Below are 24907 nucleotides of genomic sequence, written 5' to 3' on the forward strand. Positions count from 1 at the left end.
ACTATATGGTGATCAATTCTGATGGACGTGGCTCTCTTCAACAAAGATATGAACCAAATCAGTTCCATTTGTTCAATAATGAATAAAACCAGTTACACCCAGCGAAAGAACTCTGAGAAATGAGTGTGATCCACTACATAGCATTTCCAATCCCTCTATTTTTGTCCACCTGCATTTTTGATTTCCTTCACAGGTTAAGTGTACATTATTTCAAAGTCCAGTTCTCCTAGTGGAGCAAAATAACTGTATGGACATGTATACATATATTGTATTTAACATATACTTTAATATATTTAACAGATATTGGTCTACCTGCTATCTGGGGGAGAGGGTGGGGAGAAGAAGGGGAAAAATTAGAATAGAAGGTTTTGCAGTTGTCAGTGCTGAAAAATTACCCGTGCATATATCTTGCAAATAAAAGGCTATAATAATAATAAAAAATTATACAATAAATAAATGATTGAATAAAAAAAAGTCACAGGTTTGATGACTAGAACCATAGGATGATTATGAGAGTGCTAAGTGGATTATCATTCCTAGATCAAGAAATTAAAAATAGAAAGGAATGTTTATGGGAAAGATGAGGATTTCAGAAAGATTGCCTGGATGCTGTTTGTATAGTGTCTGCTAATAATATCATTGATTGGACTGCCTAAGACCAAGCAAAGCAAATCTTTTCCCTTTTTAATAGGACATATCTTTGGTATTTTCCACAGGTCTTCTCTTTTCTAGTCCCTTCATTTAATCCATGTAAAAGATGTCAAGATCCTTTTCTAGGTAGGCACTCTTAGAGTTATCAGGTTCTCAAAATATATTAGTAACCAAATGTAATGTTCCAGATATGAATTTGCCAGGGCAGAATTTAGCCTTTCTGGTCTGTACTTCTCTTATAATGCAATATAAAATGTCATTAACTTTTTTGACTCTCATATCATAATATCAATTGATATTGAGATTGTAGCCTACTAAAACCCTGATTTTTTTTTTTTTGAATTTTCCATCTAGTTATATTGTCCCATATTGTATTAGTGAATTTGAATTGGCACAATGATATAGTCAATCAATGTCTTTTTGGATCCTCTTCTCCAATGCATTAACTATGTTTTTGAGATTTGTGTCATCTGCAAAAGTATACTTTCTATTCTTTTATCCAAAACATTATTAATTAATTAATTAATTTGCTTGCTCACTTATTTATTTTTATTATAGCTTTTTATTTACAAAACATATGCATGGGTAATTTTTCATCATTGACCCATGTGAAACTTTCTGTTCTAACTTTTCCTCTCCTTCCAACCCCCAGATTAGCAGGCAGTCCAATATATGTTAAATATGTTAAAGTATATGTTAATTAATATATATATGTGTGTGTATATATATATATACACACACATATTTATACAGTTATCTTGCTGCACAAGAAAAATTGGATTTAGAAAGAAGGTAAAAATAACCTATAAAGGAAAATAAAAATGCAAGCAAACAATAACAGATAGAGTGGAAATACTATGTTGTGGTCTACACTCATTTCCCATAGTTCTCTCTCTGGGTGTAGCTGGTTCTCTTCATTACTGAAACATTGGAACTGATTTGAATCATCTCATTGTTGAAAAGAGCGACTTCCATCAGAACTGATCATCATATAATATTGTTGTTGAAGTATATAATGATCTGGTCCTGCTCATTTCACTCAGCATCAGTTTATGTAAGTCTCTCTAGGCCTTTCTGAAATCATCCTGCTGGTCATTTCTTACAGAACAATAATATTCCATAACATTCATATACATAGTTTATTCAGCCATTCTCCAATTGATGGGCATCCATTCAATTTCCAGTTTCTAGCTACTACAAACAGGGCTGCCACAAACATTTTGGCACATACAGGTCCCTTTCCCTTCTTTAGTATCTCTTTGGGGTATAAGCCCAGTAGTAACACTGCAGGATCAAAGGGTTTGCACAGTTTGCTAACTTTTTGAACATAGTTCCAAATTGTTCTCCAGAATGATTGAATTTGTTCACAACTCCACCAACAATGTATCAGTGTTTCCCACATCCCCTCCAACATTCCGCATTATCTTTCCCTGTCATTCTAGCCAGTCTGACAGGTGTGTAGTAGTATCTCAGAGTTGTCTTAATTTGCATTTTTCTGATTAATAATGACTTGGAGCATCTTTTCATATGGCTAGAAATAGTTTCAATTTCTTTGTCTGAGAATTGTCTGTTCGTATCCTTTGACCATTTATCAATTGGAGAATGGCTTGATTTCTTATACATTAGAGTCAATTCTCTAGATTTTGGAAATGAGGTCTTTATCAGAACCTTTGACTGTAAAAATGTTTTCCCAGTTTATTGTTTCCCTTCTAATCTCGTCTGCATTAGTTTTGTTTATACAAAAACTTTTTAACTTGATATAATCAAAAATTTCTATTTTGTGATCAATAATGATCTCTAGTTCTTCTTTGGTCACAAATTCCTTCCTCCTTCACAGGTCTGAGAGTTAAATTGTCCTATGTTCTTCTAATTTATTTATAATCTCATTCTTTATGCCCAGATGATGGACTCATTTTGACCTTATCTTGGTGTATGGTGTTAAATGTGGGTCATTATTTGAAATTTTAAATAGCAGATAGCCAATTATAGATCTTTGTGTACTCCCTTTGTAACTTTCTTCAAAGTAGGCACCAGATTATTAATAAATATTCTTTGTGATCCAGCCATTCAACCAATTCCAAATCCATTTCATTACTATAATCCACATCTTTCCATCTTGTCCACCAGAACAAGTCTGATACCTTGGAAAGACCTTGGTCAAACCATCTAAAGTTGAGTGTAGGACCCTCCTGTGAAAACTGAGTTAGCACTCTGGATACCTTACAATCAGTCAGAGTCAGGATAAGCAAAAGTTCTTGGTCTTCATTCTTGGTCTTTAGGGGTAGAAGTGAAGGGAATAGACACGGGATCTCCACGACCTTCCTTCTTCTCCTCTACCGCCAAAGTGACTCTGGCTTGTCTTATTCCACCCCTTAATCCCTTCTACAATTCTTTGTATACATCAAAAGATCGAACCAGCACAGAATAGTGGGAAAGGCCATTTCCCAAGCATATACCCATAGAGTATTGTCCAATTGGTAGTTAACCTTAAGTGCTCGGTTATCTGACCTCAATGCAATCAACTCAGAGTTTAAGCCCTTTACACCCTCCCTCCAGGAACTGTTCTCCTGCCCCCAAATTTGACATGTACAAATCTGAAAACTTGGTCTTGATGGTATGATCATTAGTCTTATAAATTCTGAGGATAGTTTGAGGGTCTACTTTTTTCTTTTTATTTACAATTATTATTATTTTTTTTCTTTTGGCAAAATTCTGCCATTCTTCCCTTTCATTCCAAGCTTCCTTCCCCCGTCCCTGTTGCAAATATGTGTAGTCAAGCAGTGACCATGTCCAAAAAAAAATCTTTTATTTTTCACTCCAAGTTTGTTGTGTCTGTCAGATATCATATTTACTCATTAGTCCTGCAAACTATGTTTGGATATAGGCTGATCATAATCTTTAATTCTTTGAAAGTTGTTTGTCTTTACCATGTTGTGTCACTATAAATTGTTCTCCTGGTTCTTTTCCCTTCACTTTGCCTCATTTCATACAAGTTTTTTCACATCTCATTGAAAACATTCTTTTACAGTTTTTTTTCATAGTATGACTTAGATGCTGAACTTGTTAAATTATTACTCATTTTGTAACAAAATCTCAAATTCATTTTCTTTGTCACTTCTAAAAAGTGGATATTTTTGCCATGTTTAGAGGATTTTTTTTTAAATTAGGATTAAGTCCTACATTAATCTGACCTTTCTTCAATTGTCTCTTTCCTCCTATTCTCTTTGTATCTGGCTCTGTGCATGTTGTATGTATGCGCACACGGGTGCAAGTGTGCACACACATGCATATTCCGGCTCACATGTGTACATGTGCATTTCCTTTGGCCATTTCAGATGAGAATTAGGCTAATGCTAATACCGCCCTTCCTGTCTCACCCTTGTTTACATCATCTGTGTTATATTATTTTCCCTAAAATCACTCCCTCTTCTTCCTACTCCCTGGCCTATGTCCCAAGGTCTTCCTCTTTCCCTATTTTTCCATTCTTCTTCTAAGATCATAAAGACATAATAGAACCACTCCCATACTTCATCTAATTAGACTTTCTCTTTGATCCCAATAATAATGTTCAGAATGGACTTATGTAACATTTCCCCATATTTGAATGTTGGTAGTTTATCCTTTAGTCCCTTATAATTATAATAATATTAATGCTTATAATATGTTTGTATTAATGACCTTTTTGTTTTTTCTTGACTAATTTTGTGTTTGTTTTTTTTTTTTAATGTTTCTTGTAGAGATTTTATTATCTAATCTGTCACTCTTTAATTTTATTGGATTTTTAAATACATTTTTCATTGAAAGTCATAAATTTGGTGTGTTTTTCCCCATCTGTCTCTAAAATTATTTTTTCCCTAAGTTTTTTTTCTTCCATTGTAAACACAATAGTACGTTTCTTCTTTAATTTTTTAAAAGGTAACCCTGTTCGCACTGGTTTTCTTTTTCTACTCTGATCCCCTCTTTTTGTTATCATTTTTTTTTTCAGGGCTTTGTTTATTTGTTCCTTTTTCTGCTGTTTTTTGGTTATAGATTTTCCCTCTCTCTTATCTTCTCAGTCAGGTAGAGTACCCCTTCCTTTCATTTGTTTCAGATAGTACTATTCATTAGCTTTTTAGAATTTTTTATTTTTTTCACCCCTTCCTTAGAAGTATCTCTTTCACATTCTTCATTGTTCATTTTTTCTTTCTGTTTACTTTGTACCCTCACTCCATTGTTAGATTCATGATTCTTACAATCATCTGGCCTCTTTTCTTTTCTCTGTATTCTTTATTCTTTATATAATCAAAGTGTCCAAGATATTCATTCTAGGCTCTGTCCTTCTTACATGCCACTGCTTTGTTGGATTTCCCTTATGAATTCCACTTTTCCATTGTGCCTCACTGTCAGAAGTGTCAGTTATTCCAAGTGTCAGAGGAGATATGGCTCCATGGTAGAGTTCTTCTCTCTCCCAGACATTGATCTACGCTCTCCCTAATTGATTTCCCCCTTACCTTTGCTTGGGAATCTTACTGTGTTTGTGTTCGCCTCCTTGAGGTACCAGTTGCTCCCCAGCGGTTCCAACTCCTCCTTTCTCAAGAAATATTTTTTCAGTTTTTCAGATTTTTTAGCTATCCAAATCTCCTGTCTTATTCATTTTTAAGATCCTCATTTCCCTTCATTCATAGTATTCATTAGTTGAACCCTGTCTTAACTCTCAAATGAGGCCTTCTTTCTTTTTCTCCTTTTTTAAAACATGTTTTTCTATTCTGTTCATTATTTTTGCTGTACAGGACATAAATTCTGCTCTCATAATTTTCATTTCTCTTTCAAACTGCTTAAAATAATGTGTAGTATTGTTCCACATTCTCCACAAATTCCAGAGTTCTCTTGTCTCATCAAATGTTTACTTCTTTTCCTTCATTTTACACTTTTCATAAAGGCCTGAATTTGTTTACTACATCTGGAAGTTATATTTCCTTCTGTTGTCACTATTTTTCCAGAGAACTTATCTACTTTTAAGGCCTTGAGATTACTTTTCCCTGAAATTTTTGGTAATTTCAGTCACTCCCCCCATTTTCACCAATTTCTTCTTTTCCTCATCATTTGCTTCCTGACTCCTTCCCCTCTGATTGTGCTTTCCTAAGGATCTGCATCTCAGATTCCTCCCATGGTGGACAACTCATGGTTCACCAACCTTGGTCTTTATGCCAACTGACTTTGGGTGTAGTTAAGTGGCACGAGGTTTTCAGAACATTTAACATGTTTTGACTTTTATCATCATGCCAGCCTTATAAGTAGATTCTAGTTATCAGTTAAATTTATATCATTTTTTATATCATCATTTACATCATTTATAGATGAGGAAATTGAAGTTTGGAAGTTTTCTATTATTTTTCTGAGTTAGAGAATTTCCCACTGCCAAAGGTTATTTGATTCTTTTGTCTATTTTTCTATATGTCCCAGTTCCATAACTTCACAGAATTCTGGGGTAAGAAGGAAAATGCTTAATAATATTTCACCAACTAAAACTGATGCAATATCAACCAATTTTAAAATAATATAATATATATTCTCTGGTGCAGGTACAATTAAGAATTTCAACTAGCATCTGGTCCAGTAGTTTTTCATTGGACACAGTAGGAAGTTATGGTTGTGTAAAGTGTCCTGCCAATAATATGGAATATCTGGTAAGATGCTACATGTTTTTATTAGTTTTATCTTCTCTTCACATTTACAAAAAAATGGTAGTAATCCACTGTACTCGATAGTATTTTTCAAACTTGATATCTGGATAATCAGTATTTTATGTGGATTACGTTATTCTCTGGACATGTCTTTGTCTCCAAATCATTGGCTACACTGGTCAATTTTTAGAATATTGTGATTGAACTGTTCTTATGCTCATTTAAACTGATTTTTATTTAATGTTTGAAATTCCTTCAATTTTTTTGCTATAGTGATATGGTGTTAGAAAAGGCAAATACTATCTTTAATTTTTACTAAATTTATTCACAGAGTTGGCTGTATAGACAAAATGTATCAAAATTAGCAACTATTTTGATATTATATTGAAATTTCATAATTAAAAATGGTAATATATTGTCATGTGTCATGGTTTTTATAAATATTCAAAAATTATATATGTTTATTTTAAATATATAATTTAAATATATTTAAAATATTTAAATTATATTTAATATATTTTAAAATTATTTTAATTTATATTTAAAATAATATATTTTTATTTATATTTAAATTATGTTTGAATTTTTATATTTAAAATTAAGGAATAATAATTCAGGAATTATTTATATCTATACTTATGCACTCGTTTGCTATTGATGAATTAGGGAAATTATACTTTTTGCATTGACTGCCAGTGATGTCAGAGACAAAGGACAATATTTTGGATGTTCAATTTAAATGCTTAATTTAATACTTAATTTAAAAATATTTGCAGCATTAAAATGATAATAGCCATGAAAAATTTTAAATAATTTTAATTTGAATTCTTAGGTGTCTTTTTTTTGTTGGTATTTAACTAAAATAGGTGGATGAAGCATAGTACTAACCTGTTTTCCTTTCCTAGGTTGGAGTTAGCATCAAAATGAGCAGTTTTAATCTAACAAGGATAGTTACACTGACTCCTTTCTTTACTATTGCCAATAAGTCTTCAATGGAATTGGAAGTTGGAGAAATTGCACCTGATGGCTCATTACCAACAAATAAATGGAACTATATAGCCTCTTCTGAGGTAAAATATTTCATTAATATTATTATAAATGATTTTTCTAATAAATGATGGTATGTATGTAGGAAATGCATTTGTACTTAGGAAATACCTTTCTCTTTGTCCTTCTGAGAACCACAGTGGCATTGTCTTTACAGATTTCTATATAAAGTCCAACAGCTTTGAAAAGGTTTTTTTTTCTCTTTATATTATAAAAATGTATATTATTCATACATAAGACATATTGATAATATTATCTCACAACACAACTTAACCAGCTATTGAAGGAACAAATATTGAACACTTTCTGCACTCTATAGTTGCAGTAGAAGAATTCATGTCTGCATTCCCATTAAGGTGGTAAGACTTCCACACATGAAACATCTTAGCAGTACAATAATGCTATAAAAACTATTAAGATATGAAGTATAAAATGGTCAGAGCATTCTAGGCCCTCTTATTTTGCAGAAACTCTGAAACTCAGAGAAATAAAGAAACTCATCAAGAATAATAAAGTTCAGTGGAATTCAAAGGAGGAAAAAAATCACTATGGGTTGCAATGGCTGGAAAAAGGGAGACCTTGACCTGAACCTGGAAGGAGGAGAGGAGGATTTGGAGATAAAAGTAATAGTTTGTGTTGTTTGAATATTAGGGAAAACAAAGCTAAGAATTAGTGTCGGCCTTGGTTTTTCAGGAAAAATAAGTCAACATTAAGAAACATTTACATAGGGAGGAGAAAGAAGAAAAAAAGTTTTATGTGATAACCTTGTTACTAAAAGGGATAGCAGCTCATTAATAATAGATTTGCAATTTCATGTGTAATCATCTTTTTTTTTTATTATGCCGTGTTATAGAAATGCTTATTTTATTCCATAACTTAAAAATAAAATGAACAAAAATATTATATTTTTTGGAAAAGATAATGAACTCTATTTGGGACATGTTGAATTTGAGATGTCTCTGGGACATACCATTTGAGATGTCCAATAGGTGTTTTGATGACATGGTGATCTCTAGTTAGCTGGAATTTGGAGAGAGATATCTAAGAATCATCTGCAGTGAGTTGATAAGATCATTAAGTGACATAGAATAAATAGACAGAAAATAAAAGAGGATCAATGACAGTACCTTGAAGACATTCAGATTTAGTGGACATGACACAGATAAAGATTTAGCAAAAGATCTTGATAGGGAGGAGAAGTAGGAGTGTCACAAAAAAAGTCTATTAAAAGAGAAAGTCCGGGGGGGAGGGGAACATATTAAAAGTGTCAGATGCTTCATGGAGTTCAAAATAGATTAGAATTAAAATAAGGACATTGCATGTTCAAATAATATATGATTGATAACTTTGGAAAAATAATTTTCTTTTTAAATCATGAGCTTTTAGAGGGTTTAGAAGAAAGTAAGAGAAGAAACAGAGGCATCAAATGTAGATTGCTTTCTTTAGGTGTTTTAAGATTGGGTGGAGAGATCTCAAGTGACAGCTAGTAGAGTGGTGGTTGTTTTGATCAAATGAGGATTTTTTTAAGGATATGTAGACATATGGGTGTATTTGTATGTAGTGGGTTAGGAGCTAGTTGATGGAGATTTAAGATAAAACAGACAGTAGTGATAATAGTAGCATGATCTGCTGAAGATGGAAATCAAGATATGTACAGAAAGCTTGGCTTTGGCAAGGAAATAAGATAAATTAGCCTTAGAATTTCAGGGACTATCTAGTGATGCAAGAATTCCTCTCTAAATTATTATCCAAAAATTATCATATCTTTTCTTTTTTTTTCTTTTTTTTTAATTAAAATTTTTTATTTTTCAAAACATATACATGGACAATTCATCACATTAGCCCTTGTAAAACCCTATGTTCCAATTCCCCCCTTTCCCCCACGCCTTCTCCTAGATAGCAAGTAGTCCAATATAGGTTAATTCCAATATATGCATACATATTTATACAATTATCATGTTGCACAAGAGAAAAAAGAGAAGCAAAATAAAATGCAAGCAAACAACAACAGAAAGAGAGAATGTTATGTTGTGTTCCACACTCTGTTCCCACGGTCCACTCTCTGGGTATAGATGGCTCTCTTCATCACTGAACAAGTGGAACTGGTTTGAATCATCTCATTGTTGAAGAGAGCCACATCCATCAGAATTGATTGTCATATAATCTTGTTGTTGCTCTGTGCATTGATCTCCTGGTTGTGCTCATTTCACTCAGCATCACTTTATGTAAGTCTCTCCAAGACTCTCTGTATTCATCCTGCTGTTCATTTCTTACAGGGCAATAATATTCCATAACATTCATATACCACAATTTATTTATTCATTCTCCAATTGATGGGCATTTACTCAGTTTCCAGTTTCTTGCCACTACAAAGAGAGCGCTGCCACAAACATTTTTGCACATATAAGTCCCTTTCATTCCTTTAAGGTCTCTTTGGGATATAAGTCCAATAGAAACACTGCTAGGTGAAAGGGTATGCACAGTTTACAAGTTTTTTAGTATAGTTCCAAACTGCTCTCTAATATAGTTGGATCAGTTCACAGTTCCACCAACAATGTATCAGTATCCCAGTTTTCCTGCATCCCCTTCAACATTTGTCATTATCTTTTCCTGTCATCTTAGCCAATCGAGGTGTGTAGTATACCTTTTCTTTACAGCAGATCTTTACTTTTTTATGTCATGGACCAAAATTATGGATTATTTCTCAGAATCAGGTTTCTAAATGAATAAAATAAATACATAGATAGAAGTACATAAAAGTGTAAAGGAAATATATCAAAATTCATTTATCAAGATATTTGTGGACCTTGAATTAGGAATCCTTTGTTTAAAGATATATAATAAAGTAAAATCCCTCAAGACATCTAGTTTTATTTTGGTTCACTTGTGATTTTAGAGATATACAAAGTTTTAGAAAACTAACAGCTTTTTAAAGACTAAAATGTCAGGTGTACAGGCTAATAGGCATCTTTTATATTTTCAGTGTCTTCCATTTTGGCCTGAAAATTTGTCAGGCAAACTTTGTGTGCGTGTGGTGGGCTGTGAAGGATCCTCCAAACCATTCTTTTATAATCAACAAGATAATGGCACTTTATTGAGCTTAGAAGAACTGGTAAGTTTTGAGTTATTGTCAGACTGTCATCATTTTAAAAATTTCTTTAAAGATAATCTAGTGTGCTACTTTAAAAAATTTACTTGTATTCATTTTATGAAAATCTCATGGAATAATGGTGGATAAATTAGAATCTGACAAGTGTTTGGGAAAAGGAAATTTTTATTTCAGAGCAAATGGTAAACAGTTTTTCCTTGAAAACTTTTTTTGAATTTTTAAATTTAATTTTTGGATTAATTTTAATCATTTCTCATTCTTTCCATCCCAATAATAGAATGGAGGTATCTTGGTAGATGTAAACATTGCTGAGCATTCAACTGTGATAACCTTTTCTGATTATCATGAAGGATCTGCACCTGCCCTAATCATTAACCAAACACCGTGGGACATTCTTCAATATAAACAAAAGTATGTAAAGAATTAATGGGAAGTACACATTTCTTATAGCTATATATATATATATATTTCCTTTTACAAATTTAGTCTATTCATTTAAACATTTCTCTTCCTTTTCTTTCATTATCTGTTGAGCAAACATAGTGAGAATTTATATTCTTGTAATATCTGATATCAGGTGGAATGATAATACTAAATAAATGATATAATAGGAATTATCAAAAAGCCTTAAAATGGGGAATTATTTGAATTAATAGTATACATTTTATATGTTTCTCCATTTTCATTTTATCATTTTTCCTTTTTGCTCTGTCATTTGTACTTTAGTGGATCACAGGAAGAAATGGTTTTACTACCCAGACAAGTACGACTCTTTGCTTGGGCAGATCCTACTGGCACCAAAAAACTAACATGGAGATATGCAGAAAATGTGGGAGAACATGACCTGTTAAAGGTATGACTTTAAAAGATATGTATTCTATTAAATGTAACCATTTTTGGATGTGAGGACATTGAATAGGATGACTATACAAAAAAATACTATACTTGCCATTTGATACTATGTGAATGACTAGTTTATATGAAGGAGATTTCCATTTGGACTAAAAGTTTAGTCTATTCACAAGCATTTCATTGTATACTAAGGTTAACAGTGTATTGGAAATAGAAGGGAAAAAATGATAGTTTAGCCTTTTAGTTTTATGTCTACAGATTAAGATTAAGAGAAATTTGAGGTGGAGTGGTAGATTAGAGATACTTTTAAGACTAAGTGAAAAGAAAATTTGGTGAAATATAAAGATGTGTGATATAAGTATATTCCAAAGGCTCTTCCATTTCCTTTGCATGAATTCTTAAAACGTCTTGAAACTGCCTTCAAAATTGAATTAGTTTAAGAGTCTAAGGCTTAGGCAGTTGACAGTGACCAACAACAAAGGAAAACTTTAGTTTACTCAAGACTATATCCAAGACTTCCAGCCAAGATGTCAGAGAGGAGGCACACATCTACTTAAGCGCCACGGTTTCCCCTCAGAATTTATTTCATGACAAGCCTCGGAATTAATGCTTTACTGAAAACAAAAACAAAAGCAAAAACCCACAAATAATTACCAAGAGAAGACGTCCTTAAAATTCACCAGAAAAGGTTTTTACTCGAGGGCAGGGAGGGTTTTAGATCAGGCACAGGCTAGAGGCAGGCAGCATCAGCTGAGCAGACCTGAAGGGGCTGGGGTGTGATCTCAGCCATCTCTGCAGGGAGAGCTTTCCTACAGTATTGGATACTTTGCCCTTGTAGCAAGCCAGTAGACAAGCAGAGAAGCTAAAAGCACAGGGGATGAAGACTATAATCCCGAAAAGCTAGGGTGTCTTGGGACTTGGCCACACCCACCCAGAGTGTCTCAGCACGCTCTCGGAGTCTCAGAGTTTCAGAGCACAGATGCAGCACAGCCATTGCTGTCCTGCTAGTGCCTCGCTGCTGCCCTTCCCTTTTCTCCCTCCCCCCCAAGTCTGTAGAGGAAGCTCCATAATACTATCCACCACCTCCCCTCCCCACCCCACCCCCCAAAAAAAAGCAGACTGCATTTATTTTTTTTGCAAGTTTGTTTTCTTTGATTCTTCTCTGACAAAATGACCAAAAAAATTTAAACAGACCCTAACCATTGATAGCTTCTACATGGATAGAGAGCAGACTTTAAACCCTGAGGAAACTAAAAACAGACTGTCTCCAGATGAATCCCCAAGGAGGATATGATCTGGTCCTCAACACAGAAGACTCTCATAAAAGAAATTAAAAAGACTTTTACAAGAGAGCTAGAAGAAAAGTGGGAAAAGGAAAAGGAAGATTGGCAAGAAAGTCTGGATAAGTCATCCCACTCACTTAAAGATAGAGTGGATAAAGAAATCAAATTCTTGAAAAACAGAATTAGTGAACTGGAAAAAGAAAATAGCTCTCTAAAAAATAAAATTAGTGAAATGGAAAAAAATTCCATAGAACAAAGTAACTCACTTAAAAACTCAATTGAACAATTAGAAAAAGATACAAAAAAAAGCAAGTAAAGAAAATACTTCACTGAAAATCAGAATCGAACAAATGGAATTAAATGACTCAAGGAGACACCAAGACTCAGTCAAGCAAAACTAAAAAAATGAAACAATGGGAAAAAATGTCAAATGCCTTCTTGGGAAAACAATAGACCTGGAAAATAGATCTAGGAGAGACAATAATTTCTGAGAATTATTGGAATCCCTGAAAAAATGATAAAAAAAAGAGCCTGGACACTATTTTCCAGGAAATTATTAAAGAGAATTGCCCAGAAGTTATAGAAACAGAGGGTAAAATAGAAATTGAAAGGATTTATCGATCACCTACTGAAGGAACTCTAAAATCAAAACACCAAGAAATATAGTGGCCAAAGTCCAGAACTATCAGACGAAGGAAAAAATACTGCAAGCTGCTAGAAAAAATCAATTCAAATATAGAGGAGCCACAATAAGGATTACCCAGGATCTAACAGTGTCCACATTAAAGGATCGAAGGGCCTGGAATATGATATTCCGAAAGGCTAAGGAACTTGGTATGCAGCCAAAATAACTTACCCAGCCAAAATGAGCATCTTTTTCCAGGGGAGAAGATGGACATTCATTGAAATAAGTGAATTTCACCTATTTTTGATGAAAAAACCAGAACCAAACAAAAAGTTTGATCTACAAATATAGAACTCAAGAGAAACCTAAAAAGATAAAAAGAAATCTTGGGAACTATATTTGTGCTATAAAGATATATGAAGAATACATGTATACTTTGTTCTAGAAACTAAAGGTGGAAAGGAAATTGTACCCCGAAAAGGGAAAAGTAGGGATACTACATCTCACAAAGAGGCAAAGGAAACCTATTATATCTGTGAGAAAGAATGGAGAGAGATGAACATAGTGTGTATCTTATTGCCATCAGAATTGGCTTAAAGAGAAAAATATTAGACATATTTGATTTATGGTGAAACTTCTCCTACCTCATTGAAAAGTGGGAGGGGAAAAGTGAAAAGGGAAGGAATAAGCTAAGCAAAAGGAAATACAGAAATTGTGAGGAAAAGGAGAAAAATAAGGCTAAAAACTCTAAGGTGGGGGGAGGGATACTAAAAAGGGAGGTCTGTGAGAAGCAAGTGGTGCTTACAAGTTTAATACTGGGGAGGAGGGTAAGGGAGAAGGAAGGGAGAAAAGCATAAACAGGGGTTAACAAGATGGCAAGTAATATAGAATTGGCAATTTTAACCATAAATGTGAATAGGGTAAACTCCCCCATAAAGAAGAAGCAGTTAGCAGAATGGACTAAAAGCCAGAATCCTACAATATGTTGTTTACAGGAAACACACCTGAAGCAGGGAGAAAAACAGAGTAAAGGTAAAAGATTAGAACAGAATTTACTATGCTTCAGGTGAAGTCAAAAAAGCAGGGGTAGCCATCCTGATCTCAGATCAAGGAAAAGCAAAAATTGCTCTAATTAAAAGAGATAAGGAAGGGCACTTGCTAAAGGGTAGCATAGATAATGAAGCAATATCAATATTAAACATATATGCACCAAGTGGTGTAGTATTTAAATTCTTAGAAGAGAAATTAAGAGAGCTGCAAGAAGAAATAGACAGCAAAACTATAATAGTGGGAGATCTCAACCTTGCACTCTCAGAATTAGATAAATCAAACCACAAAATAAGAAAGAAGTCAAAGAGGTAAATAGAATACTAGAAAAGTTAGATATGATAGCTCTCTGAAGAAAACTAAATGGAGACAGAAAGGAGTACACTTTCTTAGCAGTTCATGGAACCTATACAAAAACTGACCATATATTAGGACATTAAAAACCTCAAACTCAAATGGAGTAAGGCAGAAATAGTAAATGCATCCTTTTCAGATCACGATACAATGAAAATTACATTCAATAAAAAGCCAGGGGAAAATAAACCAAAAAATAATTGAAAACTAAATAATCTCATACTAAAAAAATGATTGGATGAAACAGCAAATCATAGACATAATTAATAACTTCACCCAAGAAAATGACAATAATGAGGTGTCATACCAAAATGTGTGGGATACAGCCAAAGCGGTAATAAGGGGAAATTTCATATCTCTAGAGGCCTATTTGCATAAAATAGAGAAAGAGAACGTCAGTGAATTGGACTTGCAACTAAAAATGCTAGAAAAGGAACAAATTAAAAGCCCCCAGTCAAACACTAAACTTGAAATTCTAAAAATAAAAGGAGAGATCAATAAAATCGAAAGTAAAAAAAAAAACTATTGAGTTAATTAATAAAACTAAGAGTTGGTTCTATGAAAAAACTAACAAAATAGACAAACCCTTAGTAAATCTGATTAAAAAAAGGTAAGAGAAAAATCAAATTGTTAGTCCTTAAAATGAAAAGGGAAAATTCGCCACTAATGAAGAGGAAATTAGAGCAATAATTAAGGAGTTACTTTGCCCAGCTTTATGCCCATAAATTGGATAATTTAAATGAAATGGAATAATACCTTCAAAAATATAGCTTGCCCAGATTAACAGAGGTAGAAATAAATAGACTAAATAGTCCCATTTTAGAAAAAGAAATAGAACAAGCTATTAACCAACTCCCTAAGAAAAAATCCCTAGGACCAGATGGATTTACATGTGAATTCTACCAAACATTTAAAGAACAATTAACTCCAATGCTATATAAACTATTTGAAAAAATAGGGATTGAAGAAGTCCTACCAAATTCCTTTTATGACACAGACATGGTACTAGTACCTAAACCAGGTAGATTGAAAACAGAGAAAGAAAATTATAGCCCAATCTCCCTAATGAATATTGATGCTAAAATCTTAAATAAAATATTAGAAAAAAGATTACAGAAAATCATCCCCAGGATAATACACTATCACCAAGTAGATTTTATACCAGGAATGCAGGGCTGGTTCAATATTAGGAAAACTATTAGCATAATTGATATCAATAATCAAATTAATAAAAACTATATGATCATCTCAATAGATGCAGAAAAAGCATTTGATAAAATCCAACATCCATTCCTAATAAAAACACTTGAGAGCATAGGAATAAATAGACTTTTCCTTAAAATAGTTAGGAGCATATATTTAAAACCGTCAGTAAGCATCATATGCAATGGGGAAAAACTGGAACCTTTCCCAGTAAGAACAGGAGTAAGACAAGGTTGCCCGTTATCACCATTATTATTCAATATTGTATAGAAATGCTAGCCTCAGCAATGAGTGGAAAAAGAGATTAAAGGAATTAGAGTAGGTAATGAGGAAACCAAACTATCACTCTTTGCAGATGATATCATGGTATACTTAGAGAACCCCAGAGATTCTACTAAAAAGCTATTAGAAATAATTCATAACTTTAGCAAAGTTTCAGGATATAAAATAAATCCACATAAATCCTCAGCAATTTTATACGTCACCAACAAAATCCAACAGCAAGAGATACAAAGAGAAATTCCATTCAAAATAACCGTCAATAGCATAAAATATTTGGGAATCTATCTACCAAAGGAAAGTCAGGAATTATATGAGCAAAATTATAAAACACTTTCCACAAAATAAAGTCAGATTTAAATAATTGGAAAAATATTAAGTGCTCTTGGATAGGCCGAGTGAATATAATAAAGATGACAATACTTCCTAAACTAATCTATTTATTTAATGCTACACCAATCAGACTTCCAAGAAACTATTTTAATGACCTGGAAAAAATAACAACAAAATTCATATGGAAGAACTAAAGGTCGAGAATCTCAAGGGAATTAATGAAAAAAAAAATCAAATGAAGGTGGCCTAGCTGTACCTGATCTAAAACAATATTATAAAGCAGTAGTCACCAGTACCATTTGGTATAAACTAAGAAATAGATTAGTGGATCAGTGGAAAGGTTAGGTTCACAAGACAAAATAATCAATAACTATAGCAATCTAGTGTTTGACAAACTCAAAGAATCCCAACTTTTAGGATAAGAATTCATTATTTGGGAACTGCTGGGAAATATTTCAAAAATTGCTGGGAAAACTGGAAATTAGTATGGCAGAAATTAGGTATGGACCCACACTTAACACTGTACCAAGATAAGATCAAAATAGGTCCATGATTTAGGCATAAAGAACGAGATTATAAATAAATTAGAGGAACATAGGATAATTTACCTCTCAGACTTGTGGAGGAGGAAGGAATTTGTGACCAAAGATGAACTAGAGATCATTCATTATTGATCACAAAATAGAAAATTTTGATTATATCAAATTAAAAAGCCTTTGTACAAACAAAAGTAATGCAAACAAAATTAGAAGGGAAGCAACAAACTGGGAAAACATTTTCACTGTTAAAGGTTCTGATAAAGGCCTCATTTCCAAAATATATAGACAATTGACTCTTAATTTATAAGAAATCAAGCCATTCTCCATTGATAATTGGTCAAAAGATATGAACAGACAATTTTCAGATGAAGAAATTGAAACTTATTTCTAGCCATATGAAAATATGCTCCAAGTCATTATTAATCAGAGAAATGCAAATTAAGACAACTCTGAGATACTACTACACACCTGTCAGATTGGCTAAGATGACAGGAAAAAATAATGATGAATGTTGGAGGGGATGTGGGAAAACTGGGACATGGATACATTGTTGGTAGAGTTGTGAATGAATCCAACCATTCTGGAGAGCAATCTGGAATTATACCCAAAACGTTATCAAACTGTGCATACCCTTTGATCCAGCAGTGCTACTACTGGCCTTATACCACAAAGAGATACTAAAGAAGGGAAAGGGACCTGTATGTGCCAAAATGTTTGTGGCAGCCCTGTTTGTAGTGGCTAGAAGCTGGAAAATGAATGGATGCCCATCAATTGGAGAATGGCTGAGTAAATTGTGGTACATGAATGTTATAGAATATTATTGTTCTGTAAGAAATGACCAGCAGCATGAATACAGAGAGGCTTGGAGAGACCTACATGAACTTATGCTAAGAGAAATGAGCAGAACCAGGAGATCATTATATACTTCAACAACGATACTGTTTGAGGATGTGTTCTGATGGAAGTGTATTTCTTTGACAAAGAGAAGATCTAACTCAGTTTCAATTGATCAATGATGGACAGAAGCAGCTACACTCAGAAAGAACACTGGGAAATGAATATAAACTGCTTGCATTTTTGTTTTTCTTCCCAGGTTATTTTTACCTTCTGAATCCAATTCTCCCTGTGCAACAAGAGAACTGTTCAGTTCTGCACACATACATTGTATCTAGGATATACTGTGACATATTTAACATGTATAGAACTGCTTGCCATTTGGGGGAAGGAGTGGAGGGAGGGAGGGGAAAAAATCAGAACAGAAATGAGTGCAAGGGATAATGTTATAAAAAATTACCGAGGCATGGGTTCTGTCAATAAAAAGTTATAATTATTTAAAAAAAAAAAAAAAAAGACTATATCCTGGATGCATATTCTTTCTGAATGCCTTTCCCTTTCAATGGCTTAGTAAATCTCCTTATGTTAATTATTAAGCAGGTGCCTTGTTTCATTTCTGGTTTCAGATCTATATACCAGAGTTGCTGAGCTGAGTCAAAACTTTAGCCCATACACAATCAGTGTGTGTTTAAGGTTCACATGATCAAAACAGCCTAAGTTCGGTAGCTTAAAAGTCACTTTGACCAGTGCTTTTTTCCTTTCCTTTTCCTTTTCTTCTTCCTTTTCCTTTTCCTTTTCCTTTCTTTCCCCTTTTCCCCCTTCTCTCTTCCCTCCCCTCTCTCCCTACGAAGATTAAGTGACTTTTCTGAATTTACATAGGTCTTGAGTACCTCAGTATTTGAATCCAAGTCTCCTGCCTTCAAATCCAACACAGTTGAAACTGCATCACATTGCCACATTGTTTTTTGTTGGTGTTGTTTTATTTTTAGAATTCTTTCATCATAAGTATTATATATGTTTCTAATAACTTGCATTTGAAACATTCATTTAAAAAAAGCCAAAGTTTTTCATATATTTCTCAGGTTGATAAGAACCTTAACAATTAAGTCATTGTTCAATCCTTCAACTAATATAAGAATCCCATCTACAAAATCCCTCAAAATTGGTCATCCAATTTATGCTTAAATGTTTGTAGTAATGGGAGTAAGTGTTCCTACTTCTAGGCAGCCCATTTCTTTGCTGAACTTGTTGTTGAAATATTTTTTCTCTATAGAGCAATAGTTAATTCCTCTCACACCCAACAGCCCTTCAGATAGTTGAAGACACTTCTTATGTCTTTTTTCCTAATGTTTCTTCTTTTCTAGTAACTAAGAAACAGATAGGTAATACAGCAGATAGAAACCTAGGCCTGGGTCAGGAAAATCTGAATTGAAATCTAGCCTAATTTTAGGAGACTAGGCAAGTCATTTAACTTCTACATCAGTTTTCTTAAGTGTAAAATAGGAATAATGATAGTACTTATTTCCCAGAATTGTTATGTAAGGATCAAATGAAATTATATTTGTAAAACACTAAGTACAATACTTGATGTGTAGTGGGTATTTAATAAATGCTTATTTCTTTTGCCTCATATTAAATATCCCAGTTCCTTCAACATTTCTACCTTCTTATGATTGAGATCCCTTATCATCCTGATTTCCCTCTTCTGCCATTTACTCTAGTTTGTTAAAGTATTTCTTAAAATGGGTCTAGAATTGAATACAGTATTTGAAATGTGGTCTGATGTGATTTAATTTCTTTTTTATAGTATTAAAGTACTACCTTTTAAACTTTATTTTGAAACTTACACAGAAATTAAAACAAAATTTTTGTGCATAGCATTAGAATGGTTTTAAGTTTAGTTAGTTAGGTTAAGTTTATCATCTAAAATTATAGCAGAATGCTTAAAAGAAATATGAACCATAATAGATTAGAATGAAGTTATTTTTGAAATGGTTTATTACATTAATATCCCAGTATGTGACCATTACCTTAGGAATGTAAATATTAGAATAAAAACAGGGTACAAAATCTTTTGTCTTGTGTCCTATTGGAGTTCACATCAGTTTGTGCTCCTCATTTTATGTTTTTATCACTAAGTGACTAGATAATTTTGTTTAAATTTTCTTCTCCATAAAAGGGAGATAATATTGCTTTTTTTCCTCTGTTTTACTTGGTTTTTATGGTGCTTAAAAAAATGAATATCAAAGTGTTTTGATTAGTAAAACACTATATTTCTATAAAGTGGCATTTTATAGAAAATCTGATGTCATTAGCTTAATTTCTTCCATTAGAATGGAAGTTTCTCATAATCATACTTTCTCCTTTTAAAATGGGTAGAAATGTGATACATGGGAAAAAGTGCAGTACTTGAGGTCAGGAAAGACCTAAGTTCAAATCTTGCTTCTTAAATTAATTAGTTAAGTGAAAATTAAGGGACTACTACTGAGCTAATGTTTGCTAATCTGCAATACGTGTTTAATAATATTTACTGCATTGGATTATTTTTGATGATCTAAAATAGTAATGCATCTAAAGTTGTTTGACAAAGCTTAAAGCACTATACTGATATCAGTTATTATTGCCGTTCCTCCTTTGCTTATTTTTTTCTTTTCTCTTAGGATGAATGTGGACAATTTCCATATGATGCAAATATTCAAATACACTGGGTATCATTCCTGGATGGACGCCAAAGAGTACTGCTTTTTACTGATGATGTGGCATTGGTTTCCAAAGCACGACAAGCAGAAGAAATGGAACAGGCTGATCAAGAGATAAATGTGTCACTTCATAGTCTTGGACTTTCACTGGTTAACAATGAAAATAAACAGGAAATATCATATATTGGGATAACTAGGTATGGAAGAAGGAGAACACATTATTAAAAGTTATTGAGTAGGAAATATTTCAGTTACATTTTGAGACACTTTTTTCCTGAATTTTAAATTCCTTTCTTGTAATTCTTGAGAAATTTATAATAGTGGTTACTTCTTTTAGATCTCTTAAGTCAGTAGCTGCACAAAGAAAAGGTTGGAACAAAGAGACTAAATTTAAGATTTCATATCATAGAGAACTTCTAGATGAAAAGACTACTGGTACCAAGGCAAAACAGCATTTTTTCTACAGTTCAAAGTTGCTAAAAACATGAAAGACGCAATTCTATGAGCAGGGTTATTTACACAGTTAATTTGTGTCAGAGGTGTGAATTCAACCCAACGCCTCCAAATTTTAAGCCCCACTTTACATTGTGTGAGATTCCCTCTCATCTCTCCCCCCCCCCCAAATAGTTTTATTATTTTTTTAAACCTGCTTTAATTTAGTAAACTATTTTAGGAGTGAGTTGCTATTGAAAAAAACATAAAATGTAATCAACCATATTGATTCTTTTACTGGATATAGTAAGATATTTTATATAATTGCAAGAATTTAGACATTACAAAAATCAAAGTTCTGTTCATGCCATACATTTAATAAAGATTTTGGCTTGTAAAGACCTTTTGCTTTTAAAGCCAATTTCCCCCAACCCACTTAGTACTTTAGCAGAAGCTCAATCTGAAATGACTGCCAATGTGCAGTCTATGCAAAAAATTACTTTTTGGTCTTTCATAAGAAAATATGCAGGATGGAAAGGCAATATTTAAAAATTGATTGTGATATAGTCTATAGAGGTAATTTTTCTTATTGTTTTTATACTAAAGAAAAATAAATTCTCTCTTCATTGAATTGTTCCCTAAATATTCCTAGTTTAGAACCTTGTTAAGCTCTTTGAGTAATTAAATGCCTATCAGTTATACAAGTAAAATCTAATTTTTTTTCTTATGTGCCTTTATACATGTAATCAGCATCCTTCCTGTATTAAATAGTTGGCAAATGTTTTAGTGCAAAAGTTCTTAAGCTTCAATCAGTGATTTGTTTCACTATTTTGATAACTATATCTTAATATAGTTATCAAAATACCATATGCATTTTATTTTGCACATTTGAAAATATCAGTGAAAAAATTCTATAGGCTTCATAAGATTGCTCTTAATAAGTCTTAAATACCCTGTTTTAGAGCAATTTGGGGGGGCTTTTTTTGTATTCTTTGAAAAGTAGTTAATTGTGTTAGAAACAATCTTTAATATTTTGTGAAATCATTAAAATTTACATATTTAATATAAATGTGAATCTAGAGATGAATAAAAATTTTGTATCATTTAAAAATATGTAGATTATTGAAGTAAATTTTATTATTGAATTATTCTAGTTCTGATGTTGTTTGGGAGATGAAACCAAAACGGAAATGGAAACCTTTTAGTCAAAAGAACATAATTATTTTGGAACAAGCCTATCAGAAGTATCTTCAGTCAAATGAGCATGAATGGATTAAACTAGACAGCAATTTTGAGGTATTATTAATTTTATTTTGTGATATTAATATCAAATGGCATGTACTTTTCCAGTAGGCTTTATAAGAATCAAGATATCGCTAAGCAAGAATTACAATGTTTGATATATATGTATGTATGAAACAATTTCATTAAAAAATTAACAAATTTTTACATTTTTTCTTTTATTTTAATGAAATATTTTAGCTGTAACAATGTTCTTTTATGTTGTGTTTTCATGGGTATTTTCAAAAATTTTTAAGATTTTGGTGAAGTAATAAGAGAGAGCACTAAATCTGAAGTTAAAGAACCTGAGTTCAAACATTGACTCTGCCATATAACTACTTTGGGCAAGTCACTTGACTGCTGCTACTTAGGTTCTTCAACTGTAAAATGAGGAACCTGTTCAAAAAGACTTAAAATCCTTTCTAAATTGAAAAGCATATAATTTTAGAAATTGAAATTACTCATGGTATCTATACTGTTTCTTACATATACGTGCTATAAATGTCAAGTATAAAATGTGTATTTCACATATTTACTTTTTTGTATTAAAATAAAACATTACTGAGCTGGTGCTTCATAGGTTTTTTAAAGCATATGTTGGTCTTTTAATTTGCCAAAGATTTTTTTCCTCATCTATTAATAAAACCATGTGATTTAGGAGTAGGTTTGTTTGTTTGTTTGTTTTTTTGTATGATTAATCATGCTAATTATTTTCCTAGTATTGAATTGTTTTTACTCTGATTTGGTCATAGTTTTAAAAAAGGTCTTTTGTTATGGTCTTTTTTTGCTTAATTTTAATTTAAAAATTACAGTTTCAAATTAATATTCATAAATATTAACCTACATTTTTCTTTTTTTGCTTTATCCTTTTCTTGTTTAGATATTAGAATTATATTTGTCTCATTAAAAGTTAAGGAGATGGTTTTCTAAATTTTTGAGTGTTTTTTTGCAGCATATATACTAATTATTCTTTAAAATGATAAAATCTGTAAATTCATGTAGAATAGAGTATTCTTCCCTAGTTCCCCCATTTCTTTGACTAATCGTGTCTGTATAACTTTACTTTTTAATAATCTAATAAACTTTTCTTTCAAAATATTTTATTTTTGGCACTTTGTTTTTGAAAGCAGTAATTCATCTAGATTATTGTTCATCCTTTATTTTTGAAGAGGACTGATAACATTACGGAGTGATGTCTTTACATGTATATGAATTAAATTTAACTGAGGGAGAATTTCACAAAGTCATCAGCCTTTTTGTCTTCCTAAGTCATCAAAATCCAGTGACAGGACAAAAATTGAGATGATTGACAATGGCCCAGGATACCATAGATGACCCTGTGTCTTCAGTGCCTTACCAAGCTCTAAGACTCCACAGCTCCCATTTCAGGCAGTTTCACAGCTTTGTTCCAATGAATAAACTGTTCTCATCCACCTGTTTGTCTAGGGAAAATCTTCCCGCTTGTAGATATCATCTAACTCACTGATGTCAGTTACTCTTAACCTTGTTTATCCTGTCTGCTGAGAGGTTTGCCAGGGTGAGTCCTTCTTGGAGCCACCTCTGCCCGGTCTACTGTAATAAACTCCTACTTGGTCTCCGTGCCTCACATCTCATCTCTCTTCAATCTATGACAGTTGCTATAAAGATATTCCTAAATCACAAGTCTGATCAGGTTATTTCCCTATTAATTGAGCTTTAGTGGCTCCTGATTCTTCTACTATCAACTACAAACTCCTTTCTTTGTCATCTAAAACTCTTCATGACTTAATTCTAGCATCTTTCCACTATGTGCATTACATTCTAGCCAAATGGACCTAATTCTAGCATCTTTCCACTTTGTGCATTTCATTCTAGCCAAACTGACTTTCTTCCTATAGGAATTTTCCTATAATTCCTATAATTCTTTTCTTTCCATTTCTTGATTCCGTACTTTTGGAAGGTTTGTATTGTATTCTGGAATACACACTCCATCTCTTAGATATATTGGTTTCTAATGCATCGATCAGATATGGCTTTATTACATAAATACATCTTACATAGACAACTACCCCTTAGTCTTCTAGCATTAATTAACGTTGTTGTTTAGGCCTTTTTCAGTTGTCTTCAGCTGTTTGTGACTCCTTTTGAGGTTTTCTTTGCAAAGGTACTGGAATGATTTACCATTTCCTTCTCTATTTTTTTCAAATGAGTAAACTGAGGCAAACACATTTAAGTGCCTTGCTTGGGGTCATGTAGCTAGTATCTGAGACTAAATTTGAGCTCAGGAAGATGTCTTCCTGACTGCAAGTCTGGGACTCTGTCCACTGAGCCATCTAGTTCCTTTATCCAGAGGCAGCTGGGTTGCTCAGTAGCTAGAGCATGGTGTCTATAATCAGCAAGATTCTTTGGTACATACAAAATATTTTGAGACAGAGATGTAGTGTTCATATAACCTACTGCCATTTGATCAGGGAAATGCTCAATTACATGAACACAATTTTTGACTTATTCTTTGATTGAATAAGAAATTTCAGTTTCTGCTGTTTTATTTATAGCCAAAAGTGAGAATTTAGGTCGGGCAAGCAGAACTGATTGCTCTCTCTATATAGTTTATTTCTACCAAATTTTTGCCCTTATTAGATATAGTTCCTTTTTCCCAAAGCTGAGTCAAAATGCTTCTTCTGATTTCTCTGCTCT

General features: G+C 32.7%; 1 protein-coding gene across 1 annotated transcript in view; it reads left to right on the forward strand.

Moving 5' to 3' along the window:
• The window catches only part of VPS13C (vacuolar protein sorting 13 homolog C), a 186969-nt gene that overhangs the window by 130713 nt on the left and 31349 nt on the right, over window positions 1-24907 (forward strand). The window contains 7 exon segments of the mRNA XM_051973796.1: window positions 6213-6317; window positions 7220-7384; window positions 10345-10473; window positions 10748-10881; window positions 11197-11323; window positions 20480-20715; window positions 22105-22246. Of these exon segments, the coding sequence (XP_051829756.1) occupies window positions 6213-6317; window positions 7220-7384; window positions 10345-10473; window positions 10748-10881; window positions 11197-11323; window positions 20480-20715; window positions 22105-22246 (1038 nt within the window).

The sequence above is a fragment of the Antechinus flavipes genome, chromosome 2, assembly GCF_016432865.1.
Source record: "Antechinus flavipes isolate AdamAnt ecotype Samford, QLD, Australia chromosome 2, AdamAnt_v2, whole genome shotgun sequence".
NCBI lineage: Eukaryota > Metazoa > Chordata > Mammalia > Dasyuromorphia > Dasyuridae > Antechinus > Antechinus flavipes.